Source organism: Cydia fagiglandana, chromosome 4, assembly GCF_963556715.1.
Source record: "Cydia fagiglandana chromosome 4, ilCydFagi1.1, whole genome shotgun sequence".
NCBI lineage: Eukaryota > Metazoa > Arthropoda > Insecta > Lepidoptera > Tortricidae > Cydia > Cydia fagiglandana.
The window spans coordinates 13,713,852-13,732,470 of record NC_085935.1 but is presented as its reverse complement, the minus strand read 5'-3'; the positions used below and the strand labels follow the sequence as shown (position 1 = coordinate 13,732,470).

At 36.8% G+C, this 18,619-nt stretch overlaps 2 protein-coding genes across 5 annotated transcripts; one reads left to right on the top strand and one right to left on the bottom strand.

The window, feature by feature from the left end:
• Positions 1–1,457: 1,457 nt before the first annotated feature.
• On the bottom strand, positions 1,458–5,925 carry LOC134663765 (BTB/POZ domain-containing protein 6-B-like). Of its 4 annotated transcripts, XM_063520247.1 has the most exons (3): positions 5,574–5,786; positions 3,471–4,832; positions 1,458–3,178 (listed from the first exon to the last, which is right to left on the bottom strand). In XM_063520247.1, exon 2 carries the CDS (start codon positions 4,830–4,832, stop codon positions 3,495–3,497), a length of 1,338 nt encoding a protein of 445 aa, XP_063376317.1. In that variant the 5' UTR covers positions 5,574–5,786; the 3' UTR covers positions 1,458–3,178; positions 3,471–3,494. The 4 variants fall into 4 exon arrangements, with proteins under 4 accessions (XP_063376317.1, XP_063376315.1, XP_063376314.1 ...); XM_063520245.1 differs by lacking the exon at positions 5,574–5,786 and adding an exon at positions 5,815–5,925 and having other exon boundaries at positions 1,458–4,832; XM_063520244.1 differs by having other exon boundaries at positions 1,458–4,832; positions 5,574–5,785.
• Positions 5,926–6,418: 493 nt separating this feature from the next.
• LOC134663815 (uncharacterized) lies at positions 6,419–18,596 on the top strand. Its single transcript, XM_063520325.1, has 12 exons — positions 6,419–6,606; positions 7,158–7,210; positions 7,544–7,682; positions 9,987–10,088; positions 10,404–10,569; positions 10,862–11,001; positions 11,119–11,188; positions 11,277–13,820; positions 14,096–14,629; positions 14,917–15,096; positions 15,213–15,464; positions 18,062–18,596. Exons 1-12 carry the CDS (start codon positions 6,532–6,534, stop codon positions 18,262–18,264), a joined length of 4,458 nt encoding a protein of 1,485 aa, XP_063376395.1. The 5' UTR covers positions 6,419–6,531; the 3' UTR covers positions 18,265–18,596.
• Positions 18,597–18,619: the final 23 nt, after the last annotated feature.

The window sequence follows — 18,619 nt, the reverse complement described above, 5'->3', positions numbered from 1 at the left end:
CAGAGATTACAGGGGTAGAAAGAACTGATTCACCGGTTTTCAGTAATATTACAGGCAATTAACTCTGGTGCCACAATAGATGCTGAAAAGTTTGGAGATTACTGCAATAAAACAGCTGAAATATTCGTTGGCTTGTACGAATGGTACTATATGCATGGAAGTAAAATAAAAAATAAAGAAGTAAAGTAAAATAAAAATAAATAGTAAAATAAATAATATCCGCTGCTGCTCTACCGATTGGAATGTTAACCGAAGAAGCCCAGGAAGCGCGGAATAAGGATTATCGTCGGTACAGATTGTACCATTCGAGGAAATGCTTAAGGGAATCTGCGAACGAAGATATCATAAACTTGCTTTTGACATCTTCTGACCTTTTTATTTACAGCTTAAGAGCAAATAATAATTATAAGAAAACAGGACGAGAGCACGACGAAATACAACAATTTATTGTAGAAAATTATTAATTTAAAGCCATTTTTATTTATTTATACTAGTAATTATTTTTATTATAATAATATACTCAATTTATTGCAATTTAATTCTGTAAGCCATTTTTGAATTATTATAATTTTGTATTTTTAGTATATTTTTGATGATTTTAATATAAATTTCTAATAAACAAAACAAAACTTTATTTATATTATTTATTTTACCTATTTCTATCGATAAAACCACATTACACACGTTTTATAATCCCACCTATTCTTAAAAACAATTAATTCCGCGCGCTCATACAACCCGAACCACTGTGCGTCGTGGCGACGTCGAATCCACGTCGGAAACATGACCTAGTGTTGACCTAATGGTTGTAATCACTAATTTACCGTCAATAAATACGTCGCCGGCACGTGCGTTTTTTCCCCATTTATGTCGACTCGACGTGCCTCATTTTGGTCCCCTAAATTGTGCGACCTAAAATAGGTGCCTTTTTCGGAATATCGACCAAAAATGTTTGCTGGGGCGGTAACGCCTGCGCAGCGTGCGACTTACAGTCCGGAGGTCGCGGGTTCAAACCATCATTTGATATTTACCAGTCGCTTTTCGGTGAAGGAAAACATCGTGAGGAAACCGCACTAATCCCAATAAGGTCTAAATAGTTTACCCTCTGAGTTGAAGTTTTTTCGTAAAAAAAACTACCTACTGCCTATGCCAATTCTCGGGATTAGTTGCCAATGACCCCCGGGCTCATATGAGCCGCGGCAAAGGCGGGGATAACGCGAGGTAGTTGATGAGTCCATTAAGCTAACTTATTTTCATCGACTTGGACAAAATGAGGAAGTTTACATAGAAATTTGACATTCATGGTGACATTGCAACACTTTGTCATTGCAAATTCCAAGCAGAGTTAGCTTGGTTCGACTCTGTACGCAGTGAAGCTAAAATAAAGGTGTGTAAAAAGTTAATAACAAAAAATGTGTCTTTTTTACATTTGTTTTATTTTCTTTATTATGGCATCTATATAATAGCACTAATGGGGTTGCTTGTAATACATTACCACAATTTACATTTATTTTTTATTCGCTAATGGATTTCCTTGATTTTCCACCTTTCCATTCGAAGCATGATTTTTGGATTTTAGGGGGGGGGGGGGATCGATGACGTAATTTATGGACAACCCCTTGTTACAGTAAACATAAAAGTCAAGTTACAAGAATCATACGAATATAAGGTATTCGTACATGTGTTTTAAATATCGACTTTATTTTGTTTGCATTAAGTTAGAAAATCAAATGAATTAATACCATCAATCATATGCTGGATTGTAACAACATAGTAACACTAGTAACTCACTTAAAAAACTGCGCGGAATGGGTACGCGTGGCCTCTAAACGTACCTACACAACACTATCATGTAAACATACACATCGATGATGTAAGAATGCTATATCGTCGGCTTAAGTCGCAAACCTCGTAACTCCATTTCAAGGAAATTAGTAATTGCTATCTTGGACGACAATACTTAAAGCCGTAAACCTCGTAACTTCTCCGGAGGAGTTTCGTGGTTTGCGACTAAAGCAGACGATATGCTAAATTGACAAAATAATTTTCCTGACTCGGAACATTGTATAACTTGTCTCAGGGCCACGTAACAATTATGCATTTCAGATATTAGTATTACACTGGCTTATGCGTTATACTGGTTCGTCTGAAGATGGAAATTAGATTAGTAAATTCGCACTTTTCTTGTTACATCTCTTTCTTTATAAATGTCTATAGAAACTTAAAGCGTACTTGCGCAAACAAATTGTAATTAAATTCCTTTTTCATAGTTTCATATTACTATATATATTAGCTGTATAGTCAGAAAAGCAATTATATTGGCATTCCTGCATACATGCAAGAGTGCTTAAGCAAATAGTTTTCTTGACTGTATAAGTCGTATAACCCTAGTACAATAAGCATCGATAGTAAAGATGTTAAAAACAACAGCCTGTATAGGATAGTTGGTACATACTTAAAAATCAAGCTCGATGTGCCAATAATTAGAGAGACCCAATAACAACTAATTTAATCTTAATATTCCTTCCTGCTCCTGTTCCTGAGTACTACGATTTAATTGTTATAAATGTACAATTTTGCATAAAAGTACAGAATGTGCGGGTAGATGTCACATGGACTTTATAGGATGGCGCAATTGTTTGGTAGGTTTTAAGCCACATCATTATTACTTAAATTAATAGGACAATAGTTCACGAGATAAGTACGACTACGACTTATGAACTGAGGGCCTACCGCCAACATTGAAAAACGTCATTTGCCTCTCTATCGCTCTTGCACATTCGAGCGATAGAGAAGCAGATAAAGAAATTTCGAATTTAGGTTTTCGCGGTAGAGCCTCCGTCAGTAGACTGGAGAAAAAGTGTTCATCATTCCCGTAATATACCAACATACAAGACACATTACACACTAAAAACTAAAACCACCCCCAAGAATATTATACACAGAATAAACACATCAAGATCGGCAAAACATGCAAACAGATGGCCAAATAACACAATCTACAATTACAATAGGTAGGTAGGTATAACGACTATGTAAATAAATAAGTGTAGGTTAGTAAGTATGATTCAGATCCAAGTTATAAATAGAGATTACTGTAATTATCATTAATTTATTTGTACAACGAAATTCAGCTGTTAAAAATTAATACTGAGATTTACAATCACAATACAAGCTTCTGTGTTAACACTTTAACTGTCCCTCGCCTTCACTACTCACATGGATCGATACGTCCGTGCATTACAGGGCTATAACCGCGAAAATCGAAGTTCGCAAATTGCGGAGATTTTTCTCCGTCACTCTAATTACGCCTTCGTTGGAGTAAAAGAGAAAGATCCCCGTAATTTGCGAATTTCGGTTTTCGCGGTAGCCGCTCAGGTAATGCACAAATGTATAGAGCATTCCCATTTCTGACGTCACTTGGACGTGACAGAGCTAGTTTGACGGTGCATGTCCTATAATGCACGGACGGTAACCGTGTTAATAAATATAAATTACAAACAATACTTTAACCCTCCAAGGAAACTTCCACTGACTCTGGCACTGGAAGGCATGTCATCAAACTCAAAACTAACTTTATGATCACTAAAAACTCGATCACGGTATTCAACAACATACGTAATTGCGTCGAATGTTTGCGACCACTGGAAAATTATTTTATACCATTTATCTTTTTTAATAAAGTATGGCTCAGACAACTCGATTTCAACTGAAGAGTCATAGTCAACCGTGTTCATAAAGTTAGTTAATTTGGTGATACTTTTATCTGATTCACATTCTACAGTAACAAAGAACTGTTCAGAGTAAGAATTGCCTATGTTATTCCGGAAGTTTAGTACTGGGGCCATTCTGGTAGGTATACATAGAGAGTTGATGAAGACCGACTTGTTAACTTTAACCCTGCTATTAATGACACTGTTATTAGAATCTATGACAATGGGAGCAGCTGACCGCAGCGGCCGGCGGTGGCAGAGGTCCCACTGCAGCTTTATTGGGCTGCGGGGTATTGACCATAGGCTGTTAACATTCAACAAATGTTCATCATCATTTTTAATCTTCTTAATAATGGCGCCTATGTCTTTGGATTCTTCTGGTAGTAGAATATTGTCCTTACTTTCAATAATTTCCTCAAATTCACTAATTGTAAGAGCAGAAAATCTGAGTAACTTTAAGAAGTCATTTTCAATCAAAATATTATGTCTACTTTTCAGATCCTCAGGTAAATTATTTTGTTTGCAGTAATGTAGTGTCCATTGAAAAACATGTATAATCAGTGACTTTTCTGATATATTCATTTGATCACTTTCTAAAATAGTTTTCATACATGAACATGATATCATGTTTTTATGCTCTTGCAATAGGTAATTGGCGTGTTCACAAAACAGCTTCAGGGCAAATGAGACCAGCTGTTGGTCTTGCATATAATCAGGATAATTCAGGACTCTGATAACATTGTCAGTACTGATATTAGCTAGTATATAGGCAATACATAGATCTGACAAGTGCTCCAATAAATATTTCCTGGAAGCATACAGCAGTTCAAAGGCTTGTTCAATAGAAGGTATTTCAACTTTATCTGTATAAACATAATTCAGTAGAAGTTGGAAAATATCTGGTTCAATATCAGTAATGGCTATTTCTTCATTAGTGGAAAGGGGACCATAGAACATTGCTTCAAACACGGGACTACTGATGCCTAAAATCAATTTATGTGCTTTGAAGTGCCTTCCCGCCACGGTGAATTTGCAGTCACTCCATTCATATGAGAGAAGTAACTTCTCCACTCTATCATACAGGCTACTATGTCTGAATGCATTATTTTGATACACCATCTGAAACAAGTTAAACTTAATTGTGAGCCAGTAGGATGGAGTATTATCCACAATAGGCATAAAGCAACAATCCAAATTTATCAAGGTATGATGTAGTTTAGCAGAAAACTTAAAGCATAATATACGACGACCGGTCTGGCCTAGTGGGTAGTGACCCTGCCTATAAAGACGATGGTCCCGGGTTCGAATCCTGGTAAGGGCATTTATTTGTATTATGATACAGATATTTGTTCCTGAGTCATGGTTGTTTTCTATGTATTTAAGTATTTGTATACATATTATTTATATCGTTGTCTGAGTACCCACAACACAAGCCTTCTTGAGCTTACCGTGGGGCTTAGTCAATTTGTGTAAAAATGTCGCATAATATTTATTATTATTATTATTTATTAATATGAAGTTATAAAGCGCTAAAAATGAACTAAGGAAAAAATGGTACTTAATGAAACCAGTGAGGTTGGAAGAGCAGATGCACCCGGTTGTATAGAGATGAGAGCATTCCTCTATGTTCAGATACATATCTACATTTAAAAATAGAAAAATACTTCCTTCACAAAGTGTTATATCTAATTTACGAAATACTCAATAGACTTCATTATTTTGATTTAGTAGGTTTTTTATAATAAATATTAGTTTTGGAGGTTGTGGTTCCAATGAAATTGCTAGCAAGTGTAAAGTAGTGCGCAGAAACAAAAATATAATTATCTACATGATCAATAAGAATAAACAGGTTATACGGACCCTTTATGTGTTGATGAACTCGGCCTAGTTAACCTTGAACTTGATACACAATGACAGATCTCAATACTTCTACGATGATAAACCACTGAGTAAACTAGACTTCTCTTACGCGTTATTATAACTGAACACAATATTTACTGAATTTATTTCAAATTAGAATAACCTTTGAATTCCAATTATCGGTAAAATCGATGTCACGACAAACAAGCCTGTAGACTTAATAACAATAAAACTAGCTCACAATACACGAGTTCCGCTCGCTTGTTTTGTTTGCGCCAACTACCGACCGAGCCTTCTTTCGTTCCTCCCTCAGGCAGCAGCAGGCGGCATCAAATCAAATGCGATGCGATGACATTGACATTGACAGCACTGGAGTGAGGCCATACAAGAAAATAAAATGGCTCCATAGACTTTACAACAAATCGTCCGTGATTTTCAGTACAACGCGGTCCTAACAGACGGGCGTACCGCACCAAGCCTTTGGTCTGGTTAGCTTATGTCTTTCTCGCTTTCACTCATAGCTGCGTCTTTAACGCGCGTCGAAAAATGAAATGAAAAATCGAGTGGAAGGTGATTTGCCGCACATCCATTAAGAACCCAACTATTTATTTATTTTTAAACTTTATTGCACATACAAAAAGTACAACAGGCGGATTTAATGCCATTATAGGCATTCTCTACCAGTCAACCATAGGGCTTAGGGCATAGGATTTGTGAAAGCGAGAAAGAGATCAACGGGTTGGATCAATAGGACCAAACTTGCGGTCCGGTACGGGCGTCTACTAGCACTATTGTCTGTGGTGCAATCAATAACATAAAATAAAAAGTAAATCTGTCTAGTCTATGATCCATGTCCGCGGTCCGCGATGTTTGCCGGTTGTCGTGTGCTAATAATGTGAAAAACTGAAATGATGGCTTGTAAATAGTTGAATAGTGATTCAAAACAGTTGATTATATCATGGCCTCTTCAATGGATGAGTGTGTACTGGATTTTGATATTGAACTTCTCCATCAATCAAGTAAATATGAACTGGTAAGTTAGGTTATGATCAAAATATTGTCCAACGCTATCCATGAAATAATAATGCATTTTAAATTAATATCTTATACTTGGTATGTTTAGAAATAGGTCAAATCATAACAGTGTATTAAATGACGACCTTTAAGTTTCGTTTGGCTAGTTTAATGCTTGATTGTTAGTTGGCGGCAAACATTGTACTACTTCTGTTCAGTAATGTCCATTAACATATATATGAATTTAGGATATTCATTTGAATTGATATAATCGGACATAAATCAGTATAGGACTTTGTTGCTGTGAAACATTTCGGAAATTTCACAAATTAATAACATTAGAACTACATATCTAACCAAAGCAAAGCAATTGATGCAAAGCTAACCAAATGAAATATAAATTAATGTCTTGAATATGTAATATCCATTTGCCTTGTAAAAGATTAATATTTCAATTCAATTCCGGTGAACACTACAATGATATTCATGTAAATGTCTATCACTGTGTCATTCTCTGTGTGTTTAGGAATAAAAGCATTCTATTCTATTCAATGCTCCTTTTTTTTTCAGGAAAAGGCATTACATACAGTACGGCTGCTGAAAACCAAAATAACCCGGACAAGGTCAGCATTATTTATTTTGAATCAACTTTTTCTTGTTACTCATTGCCTATGGTTATGTTCTTTGGAGTCACTTATTAAACCCTAGTTTCATGGTTATAAAAATAACGAATTATACATTTTTATGGCAATTATAAGCATAGTATACCATTTTTAAGCATATAACATAGTATACCAGTTTTTCTAAGAAACCTTGCTACTATTCTTGCCTGGCTGGCGGGGATGCACTAAGGTCTACTATTCTGGAAGACTTTTTCAAAAATAGTATGTCCAGCCATGCATGTACAAATTATTAAAAAAAACTTGTTTGATTTAATTTGTATTTGTCCTTTTCAGTGATGTCCTTAAAAAGTATTATGCAAAAGTAGCAGAATGCAAACAACTGGAAGACCTCGCCCTTGCGGCAAAGGAGGACTATCGGCATGCTTGTATGGAAAACCTGACATTTAGAGAGCAGAGTGCTGGATTGGAAGAGGTAATAAACAAACATCGGATTCTTGGGGGCAAATTGTATGAGGGATAGGGATCCCGTCATAGAATTTGCCCCCAAGAATCCGATGTTTGGTAATAAACTAAACTATGTGGGCCATACTGAAAGTTTCTGCATGATATAATATCAGATGACTTATTTTTTCTAAGTAGCCAGTCCAGGAATTTTCAGTATGCCCTAAGTATTATCAGAACTTGCATGCTTTTACTGAATCCTTCTTATGAATGCCTCTGTATAGGCAGATTCACAAAGAATAAGCTGCCCTGCGAGGAAATGACCACGCTAAGCAGTTCGGTCTGTGGAGATGTGCTTCACCCGAGTCATTTTGCCTGTGAGTGTGTTTGCTTAGCACGAGGCATGGCTACACAGTCAGATCTGCTTTGTGTGGCAATTTCCTCGACAGGTGATTTGTGTGGACCAAAGTGTTATAATCTTACATCAAATTTTAATTAAACTAATGTAAACTCGAAAGGCAAACTGTCTGTTGTTACTGTGGCCACAACACTGTAGCTAGAAATCACCCTTGTGCACATTAAGTAAAATGTCATATTCATATCATTTAATGTTATCCAACCAAAAACTAACTCTGTCTAAAAACTCGTCTCACTTAAACCTTCAATTTAGATTAAATTTGGTATGGAGACAGTTTAAGATGCAACAGAGAACATAGGATAGTTTTTACCAATCATGATCATCATCAATCCATGCAGACAATATTGTGGGGGAACCTATACTTCGTTTTTTTTAGCATTAGAAATTAGGTAAACAATCTTGATGTGTCTTTTAATTGAAAAACACATTTTAAAAATAAGTTATGGCAAATATGTAACAATTATTAATCTAATACGATAATTTATATTCTTCTGCTTTCATAAGAAATAGTTTTATATTTTTAGAAAGCGTTTTTCAATTAAAAGACATGTCAAGATTGCTTACCTTCTTGCAAGTTCTTTGTAATGCTAAAAAAACGAACTATAGTATAGCCGCGTCTCCATATCGCGCGCCAACTCGAACATTGGCGCGCTCGAACGTGCCGCGCGACGAACCATTCACTGTCGGTGTTTCGACGCGCGGCAAAGGAATGTTCGCGCGCAGTTGGGACGGGTGTGTATACAGGGTGTCCCAGAATTCGACGTCAAGCCGTAAACGGATGATAGACCAAGTCATAACAGTTATCATAAAAATACAAAAAAAAAAACCAGCTCATGTTTTTTAAAAATTATGGTCACTTTAAAAATTCACTAAAAATCCACATCCTGTAATGGTTCTTTAACTCTTGTTACTACAAATTCCATAATTTATTCTAATTTTTTTATTATTGTGTAATCTTGAATAATTACAGGCTGTGGATTTTTTAGTGAATTTTTAAAGTGGCCATAATTTTTAAAGAACATGAGTTGGATTTTTTTTTGTATTTTTATGATAACTGTTATGACTTGGTCTATCATCCGTTTACGGCTTGACGTCGAATTCTGGGACACCCTGTATATTTCAGTTGGCTCGCACGGCAGCATACATGTATAATGAAAAGTGTCGTACTTTAATTAAATTATATTGCACTAAACAGTTTCTATTGAACAGTAAATGTAGTGATTATAGAAATAGATCATTTTTCTATTTGGCTATTCTTCGATCCGAATAATACATTTTTGTGATATAATGTGGTCGATCGTCGGATCGCCTGCCGCGCGCGGCCGCCGCGCATAAGTTCTAGATGGTGTCGAAATTGGCGCGCGCGCCAAAATACAGGTGTGCCGCGGTCGAACATTGCTCGCGCGGCCGCCGCGCAATATCGAGACGCACTTCATAAGCATAAAAAAACCGGGCAAGTGCGAGTCGGACTCGCGCACGAAGAGTTCCGTACCATAATGCAAAAAAAAAAAAACAAAAAAAAAGCAAAAAAAAACGGTCACCCATCCAAGTACTGACCACTCCCGACGTTGCTTAACTTTGGTCAAACATCGCGTTTGTTGTATGGGAGCCCCATTTAAATCTTTATTTTATTCTGTTTTTAGTATTTGCTGTTATAGCGGCAACAGAAATACATCATCTGTGAAAATTTCAACTGTCTAGCTATCACGGTTCGTGAGATACAGCCTGGTGACGACGGACGGACGGACGGACGGACAGCGAATTCTTAGTAATAGGGTCCCGTTTTACCCTTTGGGTACGGAACCCTAAAAACAACCCAGTAGTTTCCTTCAATTTAACTGTGTTTTCAGTTCTGTAATCAACTTGGATTAATTTATCATTAAGATTAGGTATTACATGTTTTATTTTTATTTACAGGAAATCAAAAGAGTAAATGAAGCACATAAAATATTAGGAGAAAAATACAATACTGTGCTTAACCAATATGAGGGAATGCAATCACATTCAAAACAATTGGAAGTAAGTTTGAAAAGTATCATTAATAAATATTTTTTATGGGTTACTCTCAAGTCCCACATATGCAATTTCTGAACAATGATAACCAAATTTTAAAATCTAATGGTTGTTTTTGGATGGCATTTAGATCTCTGGGATGGGACTTGAAGGCTCAATGAGCTATGATATACAACTATGTATTTATAAATACACTTGAGAAAATGACTGAAGCTTACCAAAACAAATTTTATTTTTCACAGTACTTATTAAAAAATATGTTTACTGCAAGCATGACACACCTGTTATTTAGTCATTATTATATCACCTATTATTTTTTAGCTTCTTGTCAAGGAAAATGAAACTGCAATTGAATCCTTTACAATTGAAAAGAAACTAGAGAAGTCAACTTCAAAAGAAGCAGAGAAAAAAAGTGCAGCTCTTCAAAAAGAATTAGATTATCTGAAAAGAAACATCTGCCGTGTCAAACACGTCGTCCTCGGAAAGAGTAAGTTAAAAATAATTTTCTATTCATTCCTAACCTTAGTTTTAACAAAATACTTGACATGTATGTACTTCCAACATTTCTATAAGTACACAGTAAAATAAGTAGTGTTGCACAACAAAAGAGAGTAGAAATTAAAAAGTGGCAATACTGTAGTGTCATTCCGTTTTCTTAGATTGATTTGAAAGCCACTTTATAATTTCTACTCTATTTTGTCAAACTGTTTGTGCTTCTAAACATCATTTAATTGTGTGTGTCCTAACTCTTAAATATGTAAATAATTATTCTTTTACAGAAAAAGTTACAAAGAAAATTAAATTATTTTTGAATAAATATGGAAATACAGATGGGGGACACGAAAATGATAGGGAGAATAGTTCTGATGAGGATGTTTTTGAAGATTGCCTTTCACCTTTAAGTGCAGAGCTTGATAATGTAAGTAATTATTTTTTATTATTTTCGTGATTACCCTAAAGCCTTTTGGGAGTTTTGGGGTTCCGTTTGAATACACAGGATCCTACTAAATGTCTAAACTTACATGTGAATTTTCAGGTTCTGCGATCACCGGCCGGAAACAAAGATAAAACTGCACTCAAACTTCAAAGCAACAATATCAATGAAGGTAAATATTATTCAAATGAATATATGTATATTATACTTCTTTTGATTACCAAAATAGCTCAAACTCAATTTTTTTTTACTCATTTCAGAAAATACAAATACTGAAGATGATTCTGCAAGCAGTACCGGAGTTGTCAGTTCAGATACTGGGCGGGGCTCGTCGTTAGCGTGTAGCCTAGCCGGCTCAATACTGAGTCCAGAGTATTTCATTCACCATAGCCCTTCAAGTGGGGAAATTGTAGCTAGTAAAAATAAAATGGTTATCAGTATTGCCACAAGCCCTATTTTGACACGAGAGGTCAATAGTATCGCTACGAGTCCAATCATTTTTAAAGATATCCTCTCTAAAGAAATGGAGACTGAAGATTCTGAAGTATCAAACAAAGAAAGTTTGCACGATAAAACAAAATCCCACCGCAGCCCACCCATTATGATTGACAGAGTAGTTAGTCCCATATTTGTAACTCAGTACGCCGATATGTCAACAAGCACAGACAAAAATACAATTTGCGTGGCAGGTATTAGTCCACTAAAGCGAAGTCGGAGACTGACTGACCGTAATTCTACCAGCGATCCCAACATTCGGGAGAAAGTACACCCGGAAATAAACAACATCAACGATTTCGACGACGAGAGTAGCGACGGAGAAATTCAGATGATATTCGATAAAATGCGGTTCAATCAAAACTTAATAACGCCCCTTCCCACCACACCGGCTAAATCTCGCACAGAAGTGGCATCAAATATCGCCACACAAACCATCCTACACACGGCCGGAGTGTGCCCGGACGCGGTCAAACTTAAGGAGGACAACGCCGCCCTGAAGAACACAGTAGATAAACTGGCCCAGCAAGTGACGAGCATGAACGATACATTTATCAAATGTTTCCTGTCGATCCTCAACGCGAACACTACGAATACCGAGGCGCAAAAAATATTACGAGACAAGTGTTCGCTGGAAGAAAGCGGAATAAATTTGTTTCAAAATGTCGAACCTAAAGCGGCCATCGTCGAAAACAAGGAGGAGACGACAGTTAAATCCGATGTGATCAAAAGGAAGGCCGTCAGGGGTAGAATATCAAAAATGAAAGAACTGTTCGACTACTCCTCGCCTCCGAGCCCTTGTGATGTTATCGCTGCGGAAGCACCGCCGACGTTGTCCCGCACGCCGTCGCCCGCGCCCGCACCCGCAACCCCGCCCACCCCGCCGCCCCCGCCGCCTCGCTCGCCGTCCTCGTCCCCGGCACCAGTGGCCGCCGATGGAAACTCCTCAAACGTCAGTGATCAGCAAAATATTAGCTTCAAATCCAAGGAGAACTTGCAATTTGAAGATCCACTGTCGAACGAGGGATCCTTATCGGGTGAGGCGCCGTCGGACCGGGAGATGTCCGACCATGAGATTGTTGTCGAGTTGGCCCCGGATTCCGATGAGAGCGACAGAAGTAGCCTCCTTGCGATTCTAATGGAGCAGCAGCGACCTCCTCCCGAAGAGAGACCTATCAAAAGAACGCCGAAGAAGAGGTTGACAAAATTAGAAAAACTCCGAAAGAACATGGCGCCTAGGAGCAAGATAACGAAGGAACTGTTGCCGGAAAGAAAAACTAGACAAAAGTTACGTATCCAGCCGAAGCGCTTGACGGCAAATAAACAGAGGATTCTGGACGACTCCGTTTCCCTCGGGAATGATAAGGCCGCTTATGAAAAAGCTTGTAAAGTTATGGCCGAATTGAAGTCTAAAGAAAAAGTGACAAAGAAGAAGTCTCCTTCTGTTGCCGCTCCAAAAAAGAATACTCATAAATCTATACAGATTGAAAAGTTGCCGTCCTCGGTTATTGAAAATACCGTGGAAATTCATCATGATCAAAGTCTTACCCATGAAAAGTTGTTACCGGTATCTCCAAATAAATTACCTGAAGAGGATTGTTCTATCAAAACTCGTATGAACTCCGATTGCACTAAACAAAGCAATAAAAATAAACAATCTTCGAAAACTCCATCAAAACCTATTGAGACTTTAAAATGCGTTGCTGCAGGAAAGGATGCATCCACAGCAGGTCTTCGAACACGCAAGCAAAGTAAAAGCGAGAGTGAACAAAATTGCATTTCGGAAGTGATTCATTTCAATACAAATCACTTGAAATCTCCAGCTCTTAAAAAATACTGCAGAAATGTAGTTCCTAATAAAAGTGAAACTAATAATAATAATACACACATTCAAAGCTTTGTAAAACATGATAATCTCATATTGGAGGATGAGAACGCGAATACTGAGGCAGTGCAACCCGACAGCCGAAAACGGCTTAAGCGCCCGGCGTCTGATAGACCAGATATTGTTCCGAAAAGAATCTTACGAAGTTCATCTATTCAATGCGAGAACGAGAATGGAGATATGAATCTTGAAAATGTACCTGACCATAAAATACAAAGTGAACCGGGTAAAGAGATGATTAGTTATGATGATCTGGACCTATTTAGCAACAGTGACGTTGACAAACCGGCTAAACCCGATCAACCAATGCCAGTTGTTAGTGGTGCTTCAGCAAAACAGTCAGAAAATGAAAAGCCTGGTATTTTATGCACTTTCATAGACAAATATGGCAGGAAAAACATGAAACATGCTCCCAAAATTCCAGGTAAGTTAAAAATGCTAGGTTATTGTTGGATTATGACCAGTGATTGGCGTTTTGGTTGCAACTCTGGCTGAATTACCTCAATAATTAATGTATTTAATGTTTCTTTCGAGCAGTTTCAAAGGTGTCGCGTATTAAATGCATATTACTGTTTCAGCTTGATATACCGCGGTGTTGCATACAAAACTCGCATCCCTGATTCTAGCCAAATCTTTTCAATATAAGTGTATATATTTTTAATTGATGTGCCTTACTAACTTTTCTTGTTTTATTTTCAGATAACGCTATCGGTGCAATTTGTAAACAATTAGAAGACGGCGTTGCGCACATACAGAAGCTCCCTCCTCAAGATACAAAACAGGCAATGGACAAATTGGTGAAGGACTTGAAGACCAAACCGGCAGATCATTTTATATCTGGGCTTATAAACTTCTTGAAGGAGCCTGCTAGAAAAATAGAGTCATATAATAAAATTAACGTGCCACCCGCACCACCTATGACCAAAGTTGAGCAAATACTCATATATGTTGTGGCACAACTTAAACTTAACTGGGCCAATTTGAATGTAGTGGAAAGCATACTAAGCTTTATCGAATACACGCTATTCATGTTGAATCGGACACCAGAATTTGACGTTATTGAGACTTTGTCACATTTTTATGCTGTTTTATGTAGATATAATAAGGATAGAAACCGCCTGAGGCTATTTGTAATGGACGCCATGTATTGTCTTCAGTACAAAGCTGTGCCGCTTATAAAACAGTGCATGGATGTGTGGATGCACATTTTACCGTTGGCGCATTTGGGACTGGGTATGATTATTTTTACATAATAATGTCATAATATGTAATTATATTGTGTCATGCTAAATTTATTTACATGATAACAGTCCTATTGTCTTGCACCTTCAAGCCTCCAACAAGAGGTTACAAAACGCTTGTCCATTGGGATTTGACTTTGCACGCCCCACGTTGGGCGCCATTGTTCCCATTATAGACAAGCCGGAGCTTTTCATCTCATTTATTTTTTACCCCCTTTCAAAACAGTCGTGTTACATTATCGTATTACTTACTGTACTTAAGTATTTGTCTTTTTGCAGCTAAAAATCCCCTGGTCCAGTGTCTTGTCTACCTACTGCACTTCTACAAATGCGAAGATAAATTCAATAGAGTGCAAGAAATTAGAAATATACTTCATAGGAAGTATTTCTACGAAGTCTCAGAGTGGAATGAACCTGGCATTCTTGAGATGATCCGAAACTCTATTCTGGAATTGAGAGGTATTATACTACTGACTTTACATCCGCAAATTATAACAAAATTAAGGAGGATGTCTGGTATCAACTAATCTTGTAATAAAAATGAAATAATCATTAACTTTTACTTTTTTTTTCAGACATTTCAGGTGAGAAGAAAATGATAAGAATGTCTCTCATAATAATTGGAAAGAGGAATGGCGCACAATGGTGTCAAAAGCACATAATTAAAAACATACTGCTGCCAATTATAGAACAAGCCAGTGTCCCTGAGAGGATCAAGCAGTTCTGCGTGGCTTTGCTGGGACCTTTGCTAAAACCGTTCCCTATGGAAATGAAAGTTAATTGTGAGATTGTCATGAACCAGCTGTTTGATATTCTGGAACGTAATCGTAAGTATTAATTGTTAATTTAAGGTGGTTCGCCTAGGTTACTCAAAACTTAACTCTCGCTAGATGGCACCACTTTTGCAAAATTTCAGATTTTATTTTTTTGTGAAATGGTCTTGGTATTTGTATACTTAAAAGTATGTTTCGCGCACTCTTTAAGTAAATATTGAACTATTCAAATAAACATTGAATACTTCATTGTGCAAAAACCACCTTTTTAATTCGACGGAGTGTTGCTGTCACGCTTTTTCCTACTATTACTCACACATGCAAACAGTGTTTCCGTGATCCTTGTAGTAGACAATTTCACACAACGTATTAAGTATGTTGCAATAGCGTAACGGTATGTTCGTGGAAATACGTGCAAGAGGATTGGGGTTCAAGACTGGTGCGAGTAGGTAATTTCTTTTTGTTTCTCCTTTGTGTTATCTTACCTTTAAACGAGCAATTATTAGATATATAATTATTTATTTATATATTTGGATGGTATCAAAAACGGCTCTAACGATTTCGATGAAATTTGCTATAAGGGGCTTGATCTCTTAGCTAGGTATATGAGAAAACGCGCATTTTTGAGTTTTTATGTTTTCTAAGCTTTGGTCGGTCTCCCAGACATTCAATCTCCGCTTGGCAACTAATCCCAGAATTGGCATGCGCACTAGTTTTTACGAAAGCGACTGCCCTGTCCTTCCAACCCAGAGAGTAAACTTATTTGGATTAGTCCGGTTTCCTCACATTGTTTTCTTTCACCGAAAAATAGGTATCGGTGTATAAATAGGTAGGTATCAAATGCTATTTCGTACAAAAGTTCGAAAAATCATTGGTACGAGCCGGGGTTAGAACCCGCGACCTCCGAATTGCTTTCCGCTAGGCCAGCAGCGCTTCCCCCACATACTCAGTGTTATCAGGTTTTTTAAAAATCAAAAACGATTACTTATGAAAGCAGAAGAATATAAATGATCGTATTAAATTTATAATTGTTACATATTTGCCGTAACTTATTTTTAAAATGTGTTTTTCAATTAAAAGACACGTCAAGATTGTTTACCTTATTTCTAATGCTAAAAAAAAAAAACTATAGTAATAACTCATTCGTAGACAAAATCCATTATTTTTAACCACAGGAAATTTTATACACTTCTTTTTAGGGTTCCGTACCCAAAGGGTAAAACGGGACCCTGTTACTAAGACTTCGCTGTCCGTCCGTCCGTCCGTCCGTCTGTCACCAGGCTGTATCTCACGAACCGTAATAGCTAGACAGTTGAAATTTTCACAGATGATGTATTTCTGTTGCCGCTATAACAACAAATACTAAAAACAGAATAAAATAAAGATTTGAATGGGGCTCCCATACAACAAACGTGATTTTTGACCAAAGTTAAGCAACGTCGGGAGTGGTCAGTACTTGGATGGGTGACCGTTTTTTTTTGCTTTTTTTGTTTTTTTGTATTATGGCACGGAACCCTTCGTGCGCGAGTCCGACTCGCACTTGCCCGGTTTTTATTGCAGTGAGGATGTCCTGATTGTAAAAATCAGAGAGATTAGGAAGAGTATAATTTCTAATTATCTTTGTAAAAATAAAAGAATACGTGTAGCCCATACTTAATAATCGATTTATGATAATAAGAAAAATTAAATAAAAATAAAAAAACAATACGAAATTTAGGTGTAACAAAAATACAAAAAGTTATGTTCCAGCATACAATGACTGGGGATCGAACCGGGAATCTTCCGTTTGCGAGCAAAAAAGCGACTGTTTGCATAACACGCCATGATAGTTCTTAGCTAAGCTGACGAACTTCTCGCTTAGGTCAATTAACTACCTGTCAAATATCAGTGTCAACAAAATTGCACTAAACATGACGGCACTCCAAATTCGAGCCGTGGTCAGCCCGGCAACGTCGGAAATGGTATGGCAACGTCGCAAATGTATCTGTACACGACATTTGTGACACACACATACGTAAAATTGATGAAAAGTTAAGTATGATTTTTGCATGATTTCTGTATGAAACATTGTTTTCCTGTTAATTTCGCGCAAACGAATATTCGAAAGAAGATAAATGCGGAAATATTTGTGTACTAATAGTGTGTAGTTACTTAATGAGCTTTGATTGAATTTTGTATGAAAAGCGAACCACCTTAACAATAAAAGCACTAAGCTAATCTATATGGTAATGTAAGCAAAAAAATAGTCTGAATAAATTATGTTTGCAAAGACTAAAATTGGAATGACGTAGTGTGGAAGTGTGTCCATAAATGCATATTTTCGTAAATTATGGCGCTTACCTATGGCCCTTCCGCACTTTTTCACGACAAATCGATACAAAGTTAGCTTTGTCCGACTACAAATATGAATTCTCCTTCGATTTCGTAGGTTTATCCGTTTAGTAATCCCTTGTACTTAATTACTTACCTACCAGTACCACTTCTGATCGAAAAATAATAGTAACTACCCAGTAATTTTGAATTTTATTTAGATACTCTTTGGTAGCTTGCTCTTCATTCTGCATCCATATCCTGAGTCGTTTCCCGCCATCAAAATTTGTAAATAATACCTACGCTCAAATTATATAAAACGTTTTTCTTTTCATCCCCAGCTTCGCCACAAATGGAGGAAGCGGTATTCACAAGCTTAATATTCATGAGTCGACATAACCTACACCGGGTGATCAGAGCATTGCTTTGCTGGACTCCTGAGAGTATCTCACCGGAATTTGAGGAACTACTGAGGAATTTTGTTAGAGAAAGGCCAGTGAAGACGTGGAAGCAGGTTGTATCAAAAATATTTATTTACAACTAAACAATTCGACTTGTAATGATCTGTGGGAACTATCGTGAAAATGATTTTAAGTGTAAGACAATATTTTAATTTCTTATAACTTTGACTCTTCTTATGTAAGTCAAGTTAAGCTAAGCAAATATTAATTGTTAAGGAAGGTTGCCCAAAGTACGGCAACCTAATTAAGTACCTACTATATTATGTAAGAAACTAAGCTTAGCTTAAAGAGCTTGAGTCATGTAAATAGTATATTTAATTACATTACATCTGTGATCGAGTAAGATTTAATTTCGTCTACTTCATTTTCGAAGTAGCTACCTAAAATTTAATAAATGGTAATAAAAGAATATAAATGTACCTAAATATCTTTTATTCT